This window comes from Diuraphis noxia, unplaced genomic scaffold (genome assembly GCF_037042655.1).
Source record: "Diuraphis noxia isolate RWA-SAM2 unplaced genomic scaffold, SU_Dnox_SAM2 contig0001, whole genome shotgun sequence".
Lineage (NCBI taxonomy): Eukaryota > Metazoa > Arthropoda > Insecta > Hemiptera > Aphididae > Diuraphis > Diuraphis noxia.
Window position 1 is genome coordinate 10590229 of NW_028301711.1, and position 22527 is coordinate 10612755.

The window sequence follows — 22527 nt, forward strand, 5'->3', positions numbered from 1 at the left end:
ACGGTATTAGTGTATTACACCAGAAAAAGAAAGACCGCTAGACACTCAAAGTCACAGTTTTCGGTATGGCTTAATTTCTTTTTGAATTCCCGGTGAAACGATTTTCGCTTTAGCACAACAAAGACGCCGGAGGCGGCTTCCACAACGCCCGGAATCGAGGCACACGGGCAGCTAGTATGTAGTATAAAATATTTTCATTAGCACTTTGTAAAGAAGGATTTATATTGTTAATTAATTCTAATCTATTTAAAATATATTGGTCGGCCTCACACATTTGACAGTCGTCATTAAATTGCTCTTTCTTATTCCACTTAAAGTCAAATATGCTGTACATAACATCTTCATCAAATGTATTACAGTTTCCATTGTTTTTTAATCTAAATGCATTTTTTAGAAGTATTTGTTTAATGGCAGTTTTTAGTTGTACGTTTGGATTGTTATTTGAGCCGCCTCTTTTTCTAATTTGAGCAAATAACAGTTCTAGATGATCTTGAGAAAATGTGTATGTAAGGATAATATAGCTAAAATTGATGGAATTGTTTGCAAATACTATACTATAGCATTGCTATACTGAGGAGTGATTTAACGGCTATGGCAAATCCACAAATAAATGTTTTTTTATTTGTTGTATGTAAAAGTTGGTCATTAAATTTCAAAATTTCAAAATTATAAATATTTTATTAGCGGAATAATTTTACTTTCAAGATCAAGAATATTATTTTTGCTAATTGGAGATTTAAAATTTTAGAGAATATTGATTTTGAATTTAAAAAGTCAAATATTCTATCAATCACTTGCCAATACTCTGCAGTTGCCTTTATATTTTAAAATTTTGTAACATGTTATTGGTTTAAAACATTTAAAGCAGTAGCTGTGGATGCAGAAAGAGTTAGGGCAGCGTATGATACTTTCATTTTATTATTATGCCATTGAATATGAGAATTTGAGAGTTTATTAGCAAATTTTAACTTAATTTCTTGCTGTATATCGTGTAAATTTGATAAATGCTGCCATCGAATAAATCCAGTATTTTATGTAAGCACTTTATAATTACTTAGTGTGTTTCTAGCTAATTTTAAATTGTGGCATGCATCAGATAAAAAATACACTTTATCATTACTGATAGGATTTGGAAACTAACTATTTATTTCACTATAACTATTACCAATGACACAACCTAATATTTTCATTATGGCTATGTTTGTGTAAGCACCGTCACATGTAATACCCCATACAGTTAAACCGGCATTATGTGTTTGTTTAAGTATTGATTTTACTAATTCTGCTTGAGTATTTGCAGTGGTTTAATTTGAAGGACATAAGCTAAAGGTAATTTCCACTTACTATTAAGACAAACAAGCATAAAAAATAGAGCCTCTGTTGCTGAAGTATTGTCCCCTCAAGTTGTAATTCACCACCAAAATCACAATAGCCAATAAATTTATTAAATTTTTCACTCTATTCTTATATGAGATGTTAATATTGAAGCCAATTAAAATCCAGAATCATTCTTAATAATTAAATGCATTAAATATTTAAACAATATAGGTATCTATTTTAAAAATAATTTATTATAATATTTTTAATGGTTTGAGTGTATCTAATATAATTAGTAATTAATATTGAAAAATTAAACACATAAATCAAATACAATATTACTTTAAAATATAAAGAAACAGTTTTTGTTATTTTTAAACCTATTAAAATCATTAAGATTATTTTTTTACGTTTATATAACTTTAATATGTCATACATTAGTTTTCTAAGCTCAAAATGTTCATCCATCTTCTTAATGTACTTACAATATATCTAATAACTACATAGATCTCTGTAAAATATTGAGGGGGGCTCAAATATTTGGTACTAAACAGATAATGTAGTTGTGGATATTTTTCGTTTGCACTAACAATCATTATGTGGATAAGTAAACGGAATATTACAATGCACTTAAATAAAATACAACTAGATAATTAAATAACTAAGAAAATACTTACATTTCCAAACAATGGTTATACCACAGTATAATAAACAAAATACACATTACACGTTTCCATAAAATGTGATCTCTAACAACTCATATCTTTAAACTTTTAAACAACCAAACAACGTATATTTGTTAGAACTTAGAACGTGTATTATATTTTTGAGAGATTAATAAGTTATAACCTAACTTTCTAGTTTCTATTATTATTGGTTTGTTACAACTTACAAATCATAATGGTATGATGATAATATGTTCGGTATAATTATCATGGTAATGATGCCAATAGAATATTTATTTATAATATACTTTTAAAACAGATAATTATTACATGACATAGTGCGACATCTATTTTCAATGTAATACTATACACCTGAAATTGAATTAAACGCAACCGAACGTACAACGTTTCTTATCACTATTCGTCCGAAAAACAGTCACCTAGCTTTAGTCACCCAACTTCACACACGTGAAATATTTGTACGACCACTATTATATAATAATGTTAAGTCTACATTTCCTGTATCATTTGTTTCAAAGTTCTGGTGAGATGTAGATGTAGATTCTGAAGCTGATGTAGAAGTAGATGTAGATGCTGATTTTTCTTTCTGGCTTTTAGGTTTTGAATTAATAAAATCATTATTAGAACTATAATTACCATTATATGTTTTGTCTTCATTTGGTATATCATTAAATAAGCTTTTGTGACATGAAGATACTCCTAAAGTTCCTCTCTGTACTTTTGGCTTTGTTTTTTTTGATTCAGATATTTGCTTACGTTTTCTAACAATAAGTGTTTCTTGATCATAATCTGAAATATCAAATGTAAACTGTGCTCGTTCACATTTCTCTTTGGCTTCTAATAACGAATCTGATCATAAAAGTTTTAATATAATTAAATTATATGATAATCATTTATTATTGGTTATTAGTGTAACGAGCTGTGACTTTATCTATGAGTTCCTTGGTAGTAAAATAATAGTAATAGTGATCGAAAGTAACGGCGTAGTACCAATTATATTAGTAATAATTATAATCACTATTCATATGAATATTCCTTAAAGTAGGTCAAGCTAGACTTGTGTGATTTATGTTCAACGAATATTGCACTATCCATAACCGCGTAAGAGACATCCTGTTGTGTGACGCACGACAGCCACATGCGCCGTAGATGACTGTGGGAATTACCGTAGAATAGATCAAATGACTCGAGTAGGGACTGGAGATTCTCTCTACGAGAGGAGCTCGTCGACGACACGATCATCAGACGAACTTACCAACAACTAGCGACTGGAAGCTGAACACACTATAAGTCACATCTCGTTATTGCTATTAAATAAATTAATTGAACTTAGTCATTTTTTCCATATTATTAATTATTGGACTTGTAATAAATAAAATATTATTCAAAAAACATCAAGTGTTGATTATTCCATTCAACTTCTTGACAATCCTAGAAGGGCTCGCTACATTAGTGTTATTACATTAATATAAATAACATACTTATATTTTGGAAAAGACTCTCACTCTATAATAATCAAATTCAAAATCATTGGGCTTTACTCGTGAATCCCTTTTGAAGCTCCATAATTATTTTTAGGCCAAGTACAATTATCTCCATTAACCCAGCATGTGGGTACTACTTCAACACTATTGTCTTGCACAAAGTGTACAGTAGTCCACATATTTGATCTAATAAAACTAATAAAACATATTAAACATCTATACAAGATGAATTATAATTTTTAAGAAATAATTCCACTAAAATAATATTGCTAATACACTATACAGAACTAAATATTCTAAAATTGCTAATGCTTAAATTATACAGTTATAAACTTATAAATATACATAATATATACAACAAATGAACAAAATTAAAATTAAAATTAATTTTCAAAATGAATAATCGGTATGGTGACAGAAACACTTTGGTCAGTTGTTAACACAACATATTTTGTAATGATGTCATTAAGTCCCACACACATAAAACTTTAGAAAAATTACTTATTTTATAAATTCCTAATTTACAACTCTCTACAGGTTTTTCAAACATATTCTCTAACACTTCAAATTTTCTTCCAATGACTACTTCTGTACTGGTATGTGTGTTAAAACATATGTATGTATATTTTAACAATACTCAGTTGTCCATTAACATTACCCACAAATGAATCAGCATCAGAATGTATTTTAATTATTAATTTATCGAGAAATATAACTCTGTATTGTGGAGAACTAGTTCCATTAAGTAATGGCCCTTCTTTATGAATCATTTTAAATATTGGTTTAAGCTTATTATCTTCTGGGTTATCTTCATTCATATTATTGTCTAATTTAAAACAACGTTCATTATATCTATTAATTACTTGTTGAAGGGGTTTGTCTAGTTTTCGTACCATATTTTTTAGCTGTCCCATATAATTTTCAAATTTAAAACAACTAATTTGATCGAGACAACCAAAATTCTCATCTATTAAATGTATTAGTCCATGTACATTGTGTGATATAAAATGTATACCATACAATGATCCGAAATCTTTTACAAAATCAATCATTAATGACTTAGCTAAATTTGACAAGTGGCTTAAGTTAGGACTTAGAAATATAGTCATAGCTACACTTAAGCATAAAAAGTTCTCATATATTAATTTTGATACAGATGACTTTATTACTATAATTCCAGTATAAGGAAGGAATTGCCTAAACTCAGTCGCCTTCCATCTAGCTAATTCATCAAATCCTCTTGGTTTACGACTGAAGTCACACGGAATACATTTTTTTATAGATAAAAGATTGGTAGATATATGTTTGGTAACATTAATAGGTCATTTTTGACTATTTACATTTAATCTACCTATATCTTTACTTCCCTTCCATAATGTAAGAATTTTTTTACAACACCTAAGCATACTAAATGCATATATTCAAGAGCAAAACCATCTACAATATTAACACCTGGAATGTTAATTATTTCAGTAATGTTTTCAGACATATCATCATGTTCTTGTATATGATTGATGAAATCTTCATGAGTTCTTTTTGGACAATCTAACTTAGGAAAACATACTCTTCTTAATAAATATTCACCTTGTACAGTACATATAGTACAAGAGTAAAATCCAGCGTGTCCCTTAATCTTCAATAAATAAGATTTGGCTGGCGAGTCACAGCAAAAGGCATCAATTCTAATAAGTATATTTTTTATTATTATTTTTTTTTATCTTTATTTAGAATTTCAACATCAACACCGTTCAATGACAGAAATTTAATTTCATCAACAAAATCCTTTATGAAAATATTACTATCAATAGGTTTCTCGTGGCCCCAATAAATCCCAATCGGAAAAGCTATTTGATTTTTTTGTCTTATATATCCCAACTAGCTGAATTACCCGTCGTTGCCGGGTTTAAGTATATAAATGTATGTAACCTGCCAAGATTAAATTTTGTTAAATCTATTGAAATTTAAGATTTTTAAAATAATATTTTATACATATTAATTTAGTTTTTAAGATAATGATTATTATCATAACCTATTCTATAAGTTATAGGTTTTGGCGGCAGAAGCTTTGTTCACGATAAATTTTAGCACTAAAGGTTCAAAATAAATGTTTTAGTAATAGTTATTCAATATGTTATCTACAAAACTTCTTTGTAGACAATGTTCTTCACTGATCTATTAGTAGGTGACAAAATCACCAAGCTATTGAGTGAGCTTACGCGTGAGCAAGCTACGTAGAACTGCCCATGCGAAAAACAGTTTTATCGCAAATCTATTCCTGCAAATTTAAGAGTTTGGCCTTGAGACTTGTTTATAGTCATTGCAAAACAGACTTTCAGGGGAAACTGTAAAGGTGGGTTACCCTGGCACCCCAGTGTTCGAATTTTTTATTATTTTTTTTACCATTAATTGTACTATACTTTGTACCAATTTGTACCGTAAATTTCAGAATTTGTACCAAAGTATTTCCCCCGGAAAAATCGATTTTCCGCTGGGGTGCCAGGGTAACGTTACACCAGCACCCCCGTTGCTAAAAAATGGACTTCTAACAATTTTTTTTTTACCATTAATTGAACTATAATTTGTACCGATTTGTACCATAAGTTTCAGAATTTGTACCTAAGTATTTCCCCCGGGAAAATCGATTTTCCGCCGGAGCGCCAAACGTTACACCAGCACCCCCGTTGCTAATTTGACTAATAAAAATGTTTGCTGACTTATACAGCTGAATTTGCGCCTTTTATCTGTCGGGTTGAGTATTTAAATGCAGGGTACTATATCATGAGCAATATTTGTATTTTGTACGTAATTTTTCCTAGTACAATCCAGAAGACAGAATAAGTTTGTGTAGTCAAAAAAAAATATTTAAAAAAATGTCTAATACAATGTATTATTATACACATTTTATACGGTATAAAATTAAAATTATTTTTTTACGTACACAAATTACTATTATCATATAGAAGATAAATATTATAACGAACATAGTCATAGTATTTATCTTCAAAATGATAATTAATAATTATATTATAATACATTTTGTGGTTTTGTTATAGTTATATATATTTAAGAGCGATCAGAGCAGAACTTTATACAAATTCCTAAGTTAGTGTTACCTACATATCGTTACAAATTATAGTACAATTAATATTTAAAAAAATTGTTACAATTTTTTGCGCTAAATCGGTAGGTTAGGTTAGGTTAGGTTAGGCTCTCTTTTGCCATTCTGTTGAATACATATAGCATCTCACTTCTCCAAATATTTTACCTTTTGTCAATAAGTTCATGGTCTTTTTGACTTTTAACCGAAACACTCTTGCAATTATATCATGTCGATCATATGATCTTTGACCGGGAAGTAAGAGCTCTTTTATCTCGTCCCAGCGAGGATTACATGTAAAAGTAATAAAAAGGTCAGGACGACCGTAATGTCTAACGTAGGTCATAGCACCTTGTGTTCTTTCGTGCATGTACCTTAGCCCACCAGTAAATGTTGACGGGAGTATAACCATTTGGCCTAAGTGATAAGCTTCTATGTCTCGTCATCCAATCGCATTTTTTAAATGAATATAACTATCTGCACGCAATTTGGCTTGGTTGTTTTTGATGTAATTTAGTCTTTCAGTTTCAATTCTAGGTGGAATCGACGATAAACACACCCGCATTTCTTGTTCAACTGGTAAAAGTCGTTCACGTTTCTTATTTTTAATATTTATATTAATATTTTTAATATCTATACGTATATAGATAATATTTATCCAAAGTGTGCCGTGACTTATAATAACTAATAATAATGTGCCGCGATGAGAAAAAGTTTGGGAACCGCTGATCTACAGTTTTCAACGCTTCAAACGAAATCGGGCCCCGGATTTCATGGAGAAGCATACGAAGGTGATAACATTCTGTTTTATTCCGATGAACCGTATAAACTCTACCCAGAGCGTGCTCTCTTTTGATATCTGGCCAGCCAACAACGTTTACTCCTCTCTTCCTTCTTCGGAACTTTTTTTTGTCCCAAACGTAATATGCAAGTACTTCTGGGTAAAGCAAATTTTTTGCAGTCATCCACTTTACACAAATCAAAAAATGAGAGAAGTGTAGTTGTAGGAGTACTATTCACTCTGCCATGTAGGTTTTGTTCATTAAGGTAAACCCTTTGTCCATTTTCTAAATGGACAACAAGGTAACAACAGTAGGAAAACGCTCTTGAATTGGAAATTCAAGGATTCGCCACACGGCTTCTGATGAACTTTTATATCGTCCACTTTCGTAAGTTTTTATTTTATCTTTCTCATTTTCTAAGGCAAATGAAGACTGGTCAGAGCCCTTATTTACGTATTTGCACACATATTTTATGGACTTCACCGAACTACAATATTCCACATTGACGTGAGTCTTACATGTTCTTAACAGTACTGGATTATAAGGAACTATCCTACGATTATCTATATCTACGCCTTTGATATTGACGGAAAATCCACCGTCATCGGTTGAACCTCTCTTGTACTTCGGATAATCGTCATCACCAGTTTGAGTTTGCTTAATGAGATTCTTGGGGTAATGTTTACTGCATGCGTTATCTTTCAAACATGGTGAATTTCGATGAAAACAGCCACAAGGGCCATGAATCATATTACATTTAACAATTTCGTGAAGCTGAGGGTCAAGTATGGGATCGGGTATTTCAGCACAAATAACATTGTCGATTTGATCCGGAGTAATGTGAAGTTGAAGCCATAAAATAATATGAATATGTGGTAGACCTCTCTTTTGCCATTCTTTTGAATACATATAGCATCTCACTTCTCCGAATATTTTACCTTTTATCAATAAGTTCATGTTCTTTTTGACTTTTAACCGAAACACTCTTGCAATTATATCATGTCGATCATATGATCTTTGACCGGGAAGTAAGAGCTCTTTTATCTCGTCCCAGCGAGGATTACATGTAAAAGTAATAAAAAGGTCAGGACAACCGTAATGTCTAACGTAGGTCATAGCATCTTGTGTTCTTTCGTGCATGTACCTTAGCCCACCAGTAAAAGTTGACGGGAGTATAACCATTTGGCATAAGTGATTAGCTTCTATGTCTCGTCGTCCAATCGCATCTTTTAAATGAATATAACTATCTGCACGCAATTTGGCTTGGTTGTTTTTGATGTAATTTAGTCTTTCAGTTTCAATTTTGGCGTATTCATCTACCAAATATTGACTGAAAAGAGAACGATAATTAACTAAATAGTTGTCTTCCCTTTCTCTGACCATTATTCTATATGAGTAAAAACTTGATGCAGACACAATTTTTTTAAGAGGTAACTTGGTTTTTGGATCGCGTTGTGGTATATTGATTGCATACCCATCATCCCCCCAACAAAACATTAAAGGATACTGCAGTGCGTCGTATGCTCGATGTATCTCACTGATACGATGAAGTGAGTTACTTCGGTTTTCGAGGATGATGTCTCTTCGAACAAAATGCTGATCTACTAACACTAAAGCAACTTCATTTGCCGTTGGTGCATTATACCAGCCTCTATGTTCTTCTGGTGGTTTTTTATCTGCATGTATTACAACTTTAAATGACTCTGAAGGAGGTATTTTATCGATGGCACTTTTCAGATCTTTTATATGTGGGTTCACTTGATGTAGCATATCCTGCAGTTGTTTGATTAAATTGGGTTTTAAGTTAGAATATTTAGAACACCGAATATTTATTTCTCGTTCGTTTTCACCGACAAAATAGATTTGAAGGTACTGTGCGCCCTGTCCGGGTTCAGGTAATATACTTCCAATTAAATGGTAGACCTGTCCTTTAACTTTAAAAGTCGGTAAGAAACCGTCTGCTGTCACCTGTTTACCACCAAATGACGTCATCTGAAAACAGGCGTTATATTTTCGAATATTGTTCATGAATTGCACATGATCTGGGTGCAGAGCGTTAACCAAACTTTAGAGAGGTTCAGGCAGTTGTTTTAACCTCTCAAGTTGTACTCTTCCGGCGCTACAACACATACCAAGTGTCTTATCTTTCCACTTCAAAGCGTTGCACCACTGACACTTATAGGTCATAGAACCCAAAGCTACACAGGTGTCAGTTCTATATGCAATATCTGGATCATATGCCATACCTGAATGCACCTTGCTTTTCCATAGACGCATAGTAGTATTTTCCTTATACCTAGATTCAGTTTCATTCTGTCTATATATTTTTTGTGCTTTTTTATTTGTTTTTTTCTTGTGTAATAAGTAAATCTAGCCCTTCGTTTTCTTGGTTTGAATAGTGAAATGTTTGCAGAAATGTTACTGTTACTGAAGATGCAATAGGTGAATGTTCGCGTTCATCGACCAGTTATTCTATACGACTCTGAGTATTGTTTTCTGTCGCATTAGGAAGATAAGCATCAAAATGTCCATTGGACAAATCTTGTCCAAATCGTAAAAGCTTTACTGGACAATCATTAGATCTGGACTCCGTGTATAAGATACCATTTCGATAAACTTTAAAATTAAATGGAAATATACATCCCGCTGCTATAAACTGACAAAGCCCACCATAAGTTTCATTTTTTATCATATCAGCATAATATTCATTAGCTGTTGAGTAATTATTACCATTTCTATTGTGGGATATAACTGATAACTTGGTCCAATCATTCACCACATGTCCAACAATTAGTGATCACATCTCCATCGCATTGTCTTGTGTTCCGTGTATTAAAAAAGAAAGAGCTCGGAATAAACAGGCACCATCGCCAACAATGGGGACAACAGTATGTTGTTCAAGTTCTCCATTAACTAAAAGACTTTTTATAGCCATTTCTTAGGTAATTAAATTAAACAACGTTAAATTAATCCTCCTAACAACAAAAACCAAACACGAAAAAATCTAAAAAACTGTTTTATATTACACTTCATGACAACGACAACGACAAAGTACATACAATTTACAGCACGTGGGCATACATTTTATATAAGCAAACGTTTTCGTCACGCGCAGCTATCAATATAATATGTAGGATAATCATGTAATGATAATTATAATAATAATAATAATAATAATCATGATAATCATCACTTAATAATAACTTCTAAATACCACTTAATTACTTCTATCGTGAAAACCACAACGGCGCTACCGCGGCTCTATCCGCCGACAATGCCGTACAAATTAATATATTTATACACTATACCAATACCAATTCGGAACAATTCATATCTACACGCTGATAAAATACACACACAAATTAAAGGTCAGAGTACCGGTAGATGGAAACCCTCTGGTCGCCGTACCGTACCGTATTTCCCGTAATCGGTCGACTGCTATTGTTATTATTATATGAATATAGATATATAAATTACATGTAAAACCTTTCTTTTACCGATTACAACCCTTTAAATTCAAAATTTCGAAAAATCCTTTCTTAGCGTACGTCTACATAATAACATCTATCTGTATGCCAAATTTCAGCCAGATTCGTCCAATGGTTTGAACTGTGCGTTGATAGCAGTCAATCAGCTTACTGTTTTATATATACAGATATAGGCCAAAAACAACTGCCTGAGCTTTTGGCTAGAGGCAAACCATCTACACCTATAACCAATTTTATTGTTTCGCCAGAAAAATCTTTATCAATATTATACTTTTTAATACCATTACTAATGCCAACATGATGATGGCAGTGGCGTATTTATGATTTTTTCTAGGGGGTGGATGACAAGAACTTTAGTTTACAGACACTTTAGTTAACTAAAACTTATCAATTAATATCTGTACATTAGAATTTAATAATTAGTACATAATATTATATACAATCTCAAAGAGCCCCCGTTAATACGCCACTGATACCTGGAGGTACAGTTTTTACTTGGGCAGGTAGATTATAAGAAATATTAGAATGGGTCTGATAAAATGTTCTAGCGTCAACGGGAAAATTACTAAAACATTTATGCTCTTTTAAAATTTTTAACAATTCTTAAAATGTATTATTTGGTACATTATGATCAATTGCCCACTCAACTAATTTACTGGTTTCTGATTTTTGTTAACCATAATTATTACCATATTCTTCTACAGTGTCATTGTCATCACTATCACTTTTACTTTCAAAATTTGAAAAATTATTTATTGGTTTCAAGAAGTAATCTTTTTTATTCAGATTTTGGTTGTTATTTGTATTGTTTAGAAAAAAGAAATATTTTTATCATTTTTTTTTAAATTCTGGTGAATTATAACTATTGTTAGAGCATTCATATGATTGATTGCTTTGAACTATTTCATTATTATAGTCACCCTCAGCTAAATGTTTAAGCAAATTCAATTTCTCGATTACTCTTCTACGTTTTGTAGATTTACTCATAAAATTATTACGATGCATTATAATTACTAACTATATTCAACAATAGCTAATTAAAATATAACATAGTTCCTTACAGTATACCTACAAAAAATATATCGATATAGCTAGGTACTTAAGTCAGAATTTAATTATCATAATTTCAAATACTTACCTACAATTCGTCGGTAGTTTTAACTTTTATTATATTCCAATAATCCAATGCACACAGCTCACGTCGCATATAATATATATAATAGAATATATTATATTATTAATCAGACACTCGATAAACACAGTTTTCAAATAAAATAATAGTGAAATGAACTCAGAAATGAAGCTCTTAGCAGTCTTAGCACGCGCTGACCAACGTTTCACCACTACAGGCACGGTAGAAAAAATATGTTTGCACACAATATTATTATTAAAACCGCAGGCTAACATATTATATAATAGAAAATAGCTGTAATTTCCAGGCAAAGTTATTTTTAGATATTGACTACAATTTAATTTTAATATCGATATGATATTATGTTGATATAAATTATAAAATAATAATTATATTTTGTATACAAAAATAGTTATAATACTGATGTTCCTTGAACAATATCTTTGACATGATAATTATAAAATATCTTGAAGATGATATCTAGCGTTTATCAAAGCAATATAATATATTTATTATTATTTAATATCTGATAATAAATATCACTTTAATGAAAGTTACTAAACATTACTATGATATTACTCAACAATTATTCCATATATAAATGGACATAGTACATAATTGAATATTCCTAATTCAACATAATAATAATATTGTTAAATTATTGGAATATTTATATAAATTATTAGATATCTAGATAATAATTTGTAGATATTTATACGTAAATCTCGGAAATTGTATATTATGATTTACATATCTATTTAATATTAATGTTGACTATTTGCTATATGGGTAACCAAGGTTTAAATTATTATTTTTAATTTTTAAATGCTGAATACATAATATGTTATATATATTCTTCTTAAAAGGAATTATGAAACTTTACATTTTAAACAATAAAATATACTATTTTTATAAATTACATATAGGGATCAAACTGATGCATAATAATGGTTAATGCAGATAATTTGTGTTTCAGTTGACTAGTATGATATACTATTAGGAACAATTTATAGTATAAGGACAATTTTTCATATTCTTTTTTAGTCTTTTATTTTTGTTCAATATTCAGGTAGAAAAAGTTAGCTATTTAGGAATTATGGGTTTAACAATAAACTAAATTTTTACCAAATTAACAAGTATCATGGGTAAATATTAACTCAAATTAAATGACAACTTTTTCATTAATTTTTTTAAATATACAAAATATATACTGTTGTGGATATTATTATTGTAAAAGAAGACAATAATTCAATAAAATATAATCAAAGTTAAGTTAGTAAAAAAAAATATGAATTACCTATATTATTGTATTTAAAATTACCTTGCATTTTCTGGAGTTTTTTCTGACACAATACCCTTAAAATAAGAACTACAGATTGTACAACGACCTAAGATAGATACATAGTTGGATCCACTGGATACTTTTGCTCTTCGAAATGATAGACAGCATGCAAATCGAGATTGTATCCAGAAATGTTCCGCTATCATAGGAGACCAACTCTTTTTGGGCCACATTTCATAATATCTAACATTCTGTAAAGGTCGTTTTTAATCATGAAGTTTATAGGCTACTTTCTGTGGTTGAATTTCTTTTCATTCGTCTGGAGAAAATGCGTACGTAAAATTCATGCATGGTAGAGGTTCTTCATCACTATTTTACTCATCACTAGGAGTAGAATCTATATTAAATATTAAGAAGGTAGGGGAACATGGGGCAAAGTGGGGACGCTAATGTTTGAAGGCCTGTAATTCACTTAAAAATCAATTTTTTCCTTTCAAATTTTGTTTACACAATGTTTATGTTGTTGTTATTGATTAAACATTTATTATGAAAATTTTTATTTTTATTTTTCGAAGTTGAAAAGGATGTAAAAAAAAGTACATTTTACCCCACTTTGCCCCATACCTGGGGCAAAGTGGGGACATAAAAAATAAATCATGTAAATTCTATATATTTTAATTAATTTGACAAACAAAACAAATCTTTATAAAAAACAATAGTTAACTTGAATGTATAACTTAACATAAAAAATAATAACATAAATTGTAACTTTTTATTTTTTTACATAAACTTAAAATATTTTTAGGAACAAAAAGCTTTTCTGAATCCCATCTCTTTATTATTGTATGCCAATATTGCAGACTTCATAGATTCTTCAGACCAGGAATGTTGGTTGGTTTTTCTTTTATAATGCCTAACAGCCTAACCATTCTGAAAACGCATAATTTACATTTAAGAAAATAGATTAATTTATTCAGGTAACCCATTCAGGTATAAACCACTTTGCCCCAATGAATTAACTTACCTAGAACCTTTAATTTAATTCGATTCAAATATCTAAAGTCAAATATAGTATGCTAATCATAAAGCTCATAATATACACTTTTTAATAAAAAAAAAATCATCTAAAACAAAGCACAAAATAATTTAATATGTCAATAACAAATTATACAATTTTATTATCAAGTAAATGATAACAGGCACATGAACGGTTTTTTATCGATTAATCGCAAAATAATCGATAATTAAGTTCAAAACTTTTATCACACAATCTCAGATGATCAAGGAAGCTATAAATTTAAAAATATTATCAAATTTATACATTAAACAGATAGATATTACGATGTCCCCACTTTGCCCCGGTACCCCACTTTGCCCCATGTTCCCCTACCTATTTAAACAAAAAGCTTTTGTCAAACTTTTATTGAATTTATCTTTTACTAACCATTATTATTATAACAATTATTTAGATGTGTAGCATTTGGTATTTCTACATCTGATGTTGTAACTAAAGAAAATCCTAGATTTTCTTTAATCCTTATAAACAAACGTATGAATAGAACCTTTTGACATGCGACTATTCAGTTCCAAGCTTATTTCCTGCCACACACTATTTGAAGCAACAACAACTGCTATAGGAAATATTATTCAAATTCAATACAATGGACCATAAATAAGCCGAGAATAAGTCAACAAAAATATTACATCTAAAAAGCGGGTAAGTGGTAATGCTCCGCTGTGCATTAGGTGTACTAGAAAGCCACTTGTTAAATTCGAATCTAATAATATTATATCATTATATACGAAAAACGATTCTGAGCGGAGGCGGTTTACCTTTCTAGGATGTATTATAGATTATTAAAAATTTTCAAATCTTAGATTTAAAAAGAAAAATTTTCATGAATTTTTAGATTAAATTAATTTGCGAATTTTCGTGATTTTTACATAATATTATGTTGTTAAAAATCAAACTTTGAATGCTTATAAAAAAAATTGTGATGCTGAATTTCTTTTGTTTTTCAACTACTAGGTATTGTAACAATATGTTAGGAGCTTTTACTAATTAAATTTTCAAGCTTTTCTACCCAACAAATAAATTTTTATCGCTATTAATTTTTAAAAAAAACTAATAATGATCGAAAATTGCATATGCCTATAAATAGTTCAACTTAAGTTAAAATTTTTTGAAAATTGCATGTAGGATAGAATATACTTCAATAAACATTCGGTGAAAATTGCATGTGTCTACGGTAATTTGTTTTATAGTTACACCAATATCTATAATCGATTTTCTCAAAAATGTATTTATTCAATATTCCCGTTTTTCCTTAACTTTTTTTTTGTTTTTCTCAGTGTTTTTTAAATTCTACCTCCCAAATAGGCCACTTTATGCACTTTATCAACCAGAAAAGCTACTGAAGTTGAAAATCAAAGCATTATTTCGACAACTTATCGTAAACACAGACATAATACATATATATATGTAATAACACACATCATTGTAAAATCGCTCTGCTCAGAATTTATATTAATAAAAAAAACAACACATTTTTATGAAATCAGTATACATTAATAGCTCAGCTCAGAATCTAAAAATAATTTTATTGAATGATTATATATAACTACATTTTATCTAAATCTAATCAATTATATCTATAGATAAATATTTTAGACCACAGATTGTTCTGGCTAATTAATATTTTAATGTTTTTTATGTGCTTTTATTTATATATGTTACAGTTAAAACCCGAAATCCGTCGAAACTAGTTTTAACTAGTCAAAACTAGTTCCCACAAATCCCTTTAGTCACGTCTGGTTTTAACTGGTTAAAACTAGAATTAACCGCAGCTTCAAATAAGTCAGTAAAAACTAGATTTAACTAAAAATTTGCATGTATTTGAACTCGTATAGTATACTACACAAAACGCACATAGGAAAGAAAGGACTCGTTTCAAAACCAATTTTGCACACTGAATTTAATAGTAGATGTCAAATAGATTTAATAGACATGCAGTCGCAGCCCGATGCGCAGTTTAAGTTTATACTTAATTTTGATGAATGAAGAAAAATTCATCACGGAGAATCAAGTTCCGAAAAATCATATTTCCCTCTATGCAGCCGCAACAAAAGCATCAACGGGGTCAGGGCAAGGCTTTGTAAAATGCACATGTAAAAAATCCTGCGGAACAAATCGCTGTCTATGTAAAAAAAAATAAAATTCTATGTAACTCTAAATGCCACGATAGTTTGTCCTGTCAAAATAAATAATATAATAAATGTTTATATTTAATAATTATCCTAATATGTACTTATATTTCTACTTTCCCCTAGTTAAAACTAGTTTTACCAGCTATCAGTATAAACAATACGCATTTTCACTAGATAATTCTAGTTTTCACTAATATATTTTAGACACAACTAATTCTAACTAAATAAAAATAGGTTAAAACTAGTTTTGAGGGTGATGGTCTTAGTAAATTCTAGTTTTAACTAGTTAAAATCAGAAGTGACTAAAGGGATTTGTGGGAACTAGTTTTGACTAGTTAAAACTAGTTTCGACGGATTTCGGGTTTTAACTGTGACATATACATAAATATTAGTTAGGAATTTACCTACCTACTGAAAAAAATAGAAAAAGGAAATAAAACATTTTAGATTGGCAACACCTCTCAATAATTAGTTAAGAATATAATAGCATATTTTGTGGCAAGGGCGGAAAATGACCTTCCCGCGCGAACCACACATACTATTTTTTGTCAAGCCCCTGCGTTCATGGAAGACATTTTATTTTATTTCAAAATTACAATTTTCACTTTGTTTATTTTATTATTGTAACTAATAAGATTATTATACTAATATACTATATTATTACTAACGCATCGTTCGACGCACTTATCTAGGAACAGTGCAAATTAAATATGTTTAAATGTTTATGCGTCATGCAAGGAGGTTATACTATACATTTAAGATGTAACGAAAAGTTTATGTTTTGTAAGAACTGTGGTAGGTATACATTTTAGTTTCTGGTTGTGCAGGGGATACGCGCCCGGCGGCCGGCACTTTTGGGGATTTCCTCTTTTCCGCCCGGCACTTTTGGGGAATTCCTCTTTTCCGCTCGGCACTTTGGGGATTTCTACTTTACCGCCCACTGGACGAAAAAAGGACGCTTTTGAACGCTTCAACCGTGGTCGAAAACCAAACTTTCGGTGCAGGCGTGACAAAAAATAAGTTATTTGTATTTGAAATAACTTATATAGGTACACATAGGTAGGAGGTAGCTGGTACTTACTTTTTTCACCGGCGTTGTTTTTACTGATCACCCTATCTTAAAACTTCACAATAGTGTCAATAATAGTAATAAGCGGCAGAGCACATTTGCGTCCAACCATTTTAAAGAAATTAGTTGGCGATTTAAATGATAATATTTAAGTTTATGAAACTTCTATGGCAAAACAATTACAGTTCACTTATTCACTACAATTCATGTGTAGATACTAATATCGACTGACTGATGTATAATGTTTAGTGTATGCAGTTTACAATATTTAATTAATGACAACAAAAATCGACACAGAAAAAGAACTTCCGTGATATTTATAAATAATATTATGTTTAATAAATAAAAATAGAATCTCTGCATATACATCTCTATATGTATATAGTCCTGTGGACATTACCAATCCGAGTGAGCACCAAAATCAAGACATAATTGCCCACAGTTGAATGTCTTCTTGTACGGTTGGTCCTCGCATTAGAATATCATTCAAGGATACACCTGACGAAGTTCTTGCTGATGCGTCGAACACAACCCTGACCTTTGTCGTTAAACTTGTGGTCTTATAGACTGCATGGTGTGGTAGGTAACATACAGCATGTGGTATCAATGTTTCACCTGAAACTTCTCTCATATGGCCTAGTTCTAAGTAATCTTCCATAAACTTGTGGTAGTTGTCTTGTAAGTTTTTGTCTCTTTGCATTCTTCTCTCAATCAATGCTAATAAAACTGCTTAATTGGTAACTTCAAGATGAATCTCCCTTCTTGATCCCGGTTAACAACTGGCGCCTGTTACATAATGTCCAAGTATTAATACTGATTTTTACAATACATTTTATTTAAAAAATAAACCTGAGCTGATAAATATCTAATATACAATATACTTACATTACAATGATTTACGACCTTTTTATTCTGCTGTTTTGTAGGTGGTTTGTCGGGTTCAACAACTGGCGCCTGTTAAACATAATGTCTAAGTATTAATACTGATTTTTACATACATTTTATTTAAAAAATAAACCTGAGCTGTTAAATATCTAATATACAATATACTTACATCACAATGATTGAGGACGTTTTTACTCTGCATTGTTTCTATAAGTGGTTCGTTGGATTCAACAACAGGCGCCTGTTAAACATAATGTCTAAGTATTAATACTGATTTTTACATACGTTTTATTTAAAAAATAAACCTGAGCTGTTAAATATCTAATATACAATATACTTACATTACAATGATTGACGACCTTTTCACTCTGCTGTTTTGTAGGTGGTTTGTCGGGTTCAACAACTGGCGCCTGTTAAACATAATTTCTAAGTATTAATACTGATTTTTACATACATTTTATTTAAAAAATAAACCTGAGCTGTTAAATATCTAATATACAATATACTTACATCACAATGATTGAGGACGTTATTACTCTGCATTGTTTCTATAAGTGGTTCGTTGGATTCAACAACAGGCGCCTGTTAAACATAATGTCTAAGTATTAATACTGATTTTTACATACATTTTATTTAAAAAATAAACCTGAGCTGATAAATATCTAATATACAATATACTTACATTACAATGATTTACGACCTTTTTACTCTGCTGTTTTGTAGGTGGTTTGTCGGGTTCAACAACTGGCGCCTGTTAAACATAATGTCTAAGTATTAATACTGATTTTTACATACATTTTATTTAAAAAATAAATCTGAGCTGTTAAATTCTAATATACGATATACTTACATTACATTATTTATATTTAAGAACCATTGCAGATGTTTCAAGACAAACAAATAAAATTACATTGTAAAAAACAGCTGTCGTCAAGTATATATCTTTTGTTATGTATATTATGTCGTTTACTATAGCTAAATTTTTAAATTTTTGAATATAGTTATATATATTTTGTTTATTGGGTTTGTATATTTTGTAACCATGGTATTCTTGAAGTGTCAAATAATTTTCATTAACTAATTTGACTAATGTTTCTTTCAGTGCAGGTTTTTCAATAAAAAGTGTCTTATAATGCACATTATTATTTTAATGTGATTATATATATTAGATAACTAAGGAAAAGTAAAATTTAAGTCATTAATACATTTTAAATAATTATGTAGTAACAGGCATCATTTTGTAATTGTAATGTTATGAGTTCTTATGATAATATTTTTAAATTAAAAAAAAATGCTGTCTTATAAATATCTAAACATTATTAACATACTGTGTACTTTTGAGTAAAATTTAAGTTTTCATAATATAGGTACATAAACCCAAGTCAATACTAATACTGTATTGTAATCGTCGATATTTGGATCTGGGGTAAAGAATTCAATGGCCGACTTGTCATCAATTTGAATTCTGACATCCGGACAACAACAAGGGTTTAACCTGTTTTTTATAAATTAAGGTATTACATTATTTATTTTAATTATTTAGGTTATGTGATAGAATATTGAATTTTAAAATTTACTTTGTGTTTTTATAATTTAGATCAATAAATGGATTCAGCCACCATGATTCTACTGCCATTATGAATTCATAAAATTGTTTATCCATTGAATACAAATGGTTACAATTTATGTATGGTAGACAATTCAGGATGGCATTGCCTTTGTCATCTACCAACCCCTTTATTTGTTGATAGTAAATTTCTATATATTTGATGAATATATTCAGTTGTATTAACATTTTTTTTTGGTTATAGATGTCTTCTAATGTATCCACTTCACACAATTGGACACTGAAACATGAGATGCAATAAGATTGAACTACTCAAATTAGGCATTAAGATATATTACAAAATGTGACTTGCTCATGAAGAATATCAGGGGAGTAATATAATATAACACAGCTGAAAATGTAATCTATGAATTCTATTTGAGGTGGCCGATTGCAGGAGATTGTTTATGTTGAATGTATTATGTATTGAGGAGGATGGAGTGTTGGTTTTTTAAAAAAAGTTAAGTTCGGAAATGGCTGATGGCTTTTGATTGTTTTTGATTGGTAGATTAGTTAAAAGAAATTTACAATATTGTTTAACGGCTTCACTTTTAAGTATGTCTATTGTTGATTTTTTAATTATAGCTATTTTTTCCCCCTATTTTTTTTATCTATTTTTTCAATCGTGAATCTTGATGCTATATTATTTAATGTGTGAGGCTCTGAATCCACAATATATTCAGCAAGCCCCTCTGCCTCTACGTAGTGTATAATATTATTTATATTTTTGTATCTTGAGAGTATCTGTAAATAAATATTGTGCAATTATTTTTATTGTGAAATTATATATATATGTATATTATTATAATTGTTACATACATTGATTTTTTGATATATTAAGCTTTGGATTGTACTGCACTTCGTATTTGAAATATGATTAAATTTCTCAATACTTTTAATTCTTGCACCGTAACTGTTTAATAAAATATGTAAAAGACCTATTGATGTTATATATTTGTTTTGGGGGAACTGATGGATAGAACTTGCAAGCATATTTAACATATTCTATTAAAATAAAGAAAACACCATATAGTAATAATAATATTACAGTAATATTTGTAAAAAAATTGCCATCTTTATCTGTTTAAAAAAAAAATAAAAAATAGTTTACCTTTGAATTTTCTCTACATGTTGGTTGCTTTAGTGGGAAATGCACCTGATGAAGGTGGTAAAGGAAAGTTGTTTCATAAATAAATTTTTTATTGCAAAATGGACAACATATTATAAACATGAATTTAAGTTTTTTGTCATCCACATCGGAATGACTAACACTGTCATTTGCAGCAAGGTTAACTAAAACAAATAATTTAAAAAAAATCTGGTATTTATTTTGTATATTATAATTAACTAATTATATTATATTATTATTCTTTCATATTATATAAATTGAACTAACGCTAATGGCCATAGTATTCTAAGCGGAAATTTAAATTCTATTTAAATTTCAAGACCAATAAAAAAGAAAAAAAAAAGAAAGAAAAGCGGATAAGTGGGTACCGCACTGCTGTACATTCGGGGGTTGGGTGGACCTCTGACTATGGTAGGTTAAATTTGAATGCAATGATAGGTACTGTTCGCGCCAAACAAGTTATATCGCTGTTGTCTAATTGTCGCGTCGCGGCACCTTTCCTAATCTCGTCTCCCGTTTCCCTTTCACACCACTCAGTCCTTTTTGTTTAAATTATTTAATTATTATTATAATGTTGATTTATATCTATAGTCTCTTTGTATTTTCTACCGAACAATTATTGGTCGGTCTTTGCCACATATGTTTATTATCATTTTCATATTATCTCTTATTAATCATTATTTTTTTTTATTATTGTTTTTGCGGCCAACGCCCTTATTATTATTATTATGTATTATTGGCGTCACCGTGTCTATGTGTTCGTTGCTATTCCGCTACTGTAGCGTTGTTTTTGTCTTTTAGAGTTATGTTGAACTCTTTTTTATTGGAAGTCGCATTGAGCGCAATCATCACATCAATTATTATTGTTACATTGTTATATTTATTATTTTCATTCGTTGTCAATGCGACACGAAATTCATTATACTTGTCTCGCCATTCAGGCGTAAAATCATGGGTGTTTTTTTTTGTTGCTATTTTATTCATCACCCGATTTGTCGTATATGAATGTCACTACGTCGACTCCTACTGAAGGTTAGTACGTAATCCTATACATCGCATACTCGTCGATTACGACATCTTCGTCTGGTCATCGTGCTGTTTCACCGTTGCGTAAGACCGCCAGCACTCGCCGTGGTGTGTGGGAGGCCGCCCAGGTTGACAAGATCCTCAGATTCCTCGAGTTCAGCAACGCGTGGGCCATCTTCGTCTGAGCGTCGTGCTGTCCACACCCGCGTAAGACCACCAGCACTCGCCGTGGTGTGTGGGAGGCCGCCCAGACCGTCCAGACCACCGTCACTGCACTCCAATCACCTCAAGACCTCATTATTTTAAGTTTTAGTTTAAGTCTTGTCCCTAGTTGTTG

The 22527-nt window shown here is 30.3% G+C and overlaps 1 protein-coding gene, 2 long non-coding RNA genes and 2 pseudogenes across 3 annotated transcripts; all 5 read right to left on the reverse strand.

The window, feature by feature from the left end:
- Positions 1 to 109: 109 nt before the first annotated feature.
- On the reverse strand, positions 110 to 3666 carry LOC149059597 (uncharacterized; annotated as a pseudogene).
- Positions 3667 to 4092: 426 nt separating this feature from the next.
- LOC149059598 (uncharacterized) lies at positions 4093 to 4904 on the reverse strand (annotated as a pseudogene).
- Positions 4905 to 7651: 2747 nt separating this feature from the next.
- On the reverse strand, positions 7652 to 9643 carry LOC107168557 (uncharacterized). Its single transcript, XM_089225087.1, has 2 exons — positions 9476 to 9643; positions 7652 to 9358 (listed from the first exon to the last, which is right to left on the reverse strand). The coding sequence occupies exons 1-2, from the start codon at positions 9641 to 9643 to the stop codon at positions 7652 to 7654; spliced, it is 1875 nt and encodes a 624-aa protein (XP_089081213.1).
- A 4383-nt stretch (positions 9644 to 14026) lies between these two features.
- On the reverse strand, positions 14027 to 14463 carry LOC149059599 (uncharacterized). The gene is made up of 2 exons (XR_016189497.1): positions 14293 to 14463; positions 14027 to 14198 (listed from the first exon to the last, which is right to left on the reverse strand). It is a non-coding gene; the product is annotated as an uncharacterized LOC149059599 (long non-coding RNA).
- A 3520-nt stretch (positions 14464 to 17983) lies between these two features.
- On the reverse strand, positions 17984 to 18664 carry LOC149059600 (uncharacterized). The gene is made up of 3 exons (XR_016189981.1): positions 18599 to 18664; positions 18430 to 18498; positions 17984 to 18330 (listed from the first exon to the last, which is right to left on the reverse strand). It is a non-coding gene; the product is annotated as an uncharacterized LOC149059600 (long non-coding RNA).
- Positions 18665 to 22527: the final 3863 nt, after the last annotated feature.

Coding starts and splice junctions, on each gene's coding strand:
- LOC107168557 (XM_089225087.1), bottom strand. CDS start 9,643: ATGCGTCTATGGAAAAGCAAGGTGCATTCAGGTATGGCATATGATCCA. Junction 9,359..9,475: donor TGTGTTGTAGCGCCGGAAGA/GTACAACTTGAG, acceptor GCCTGTTTTCAG/ATGACGTCATTTGGTGGTAA.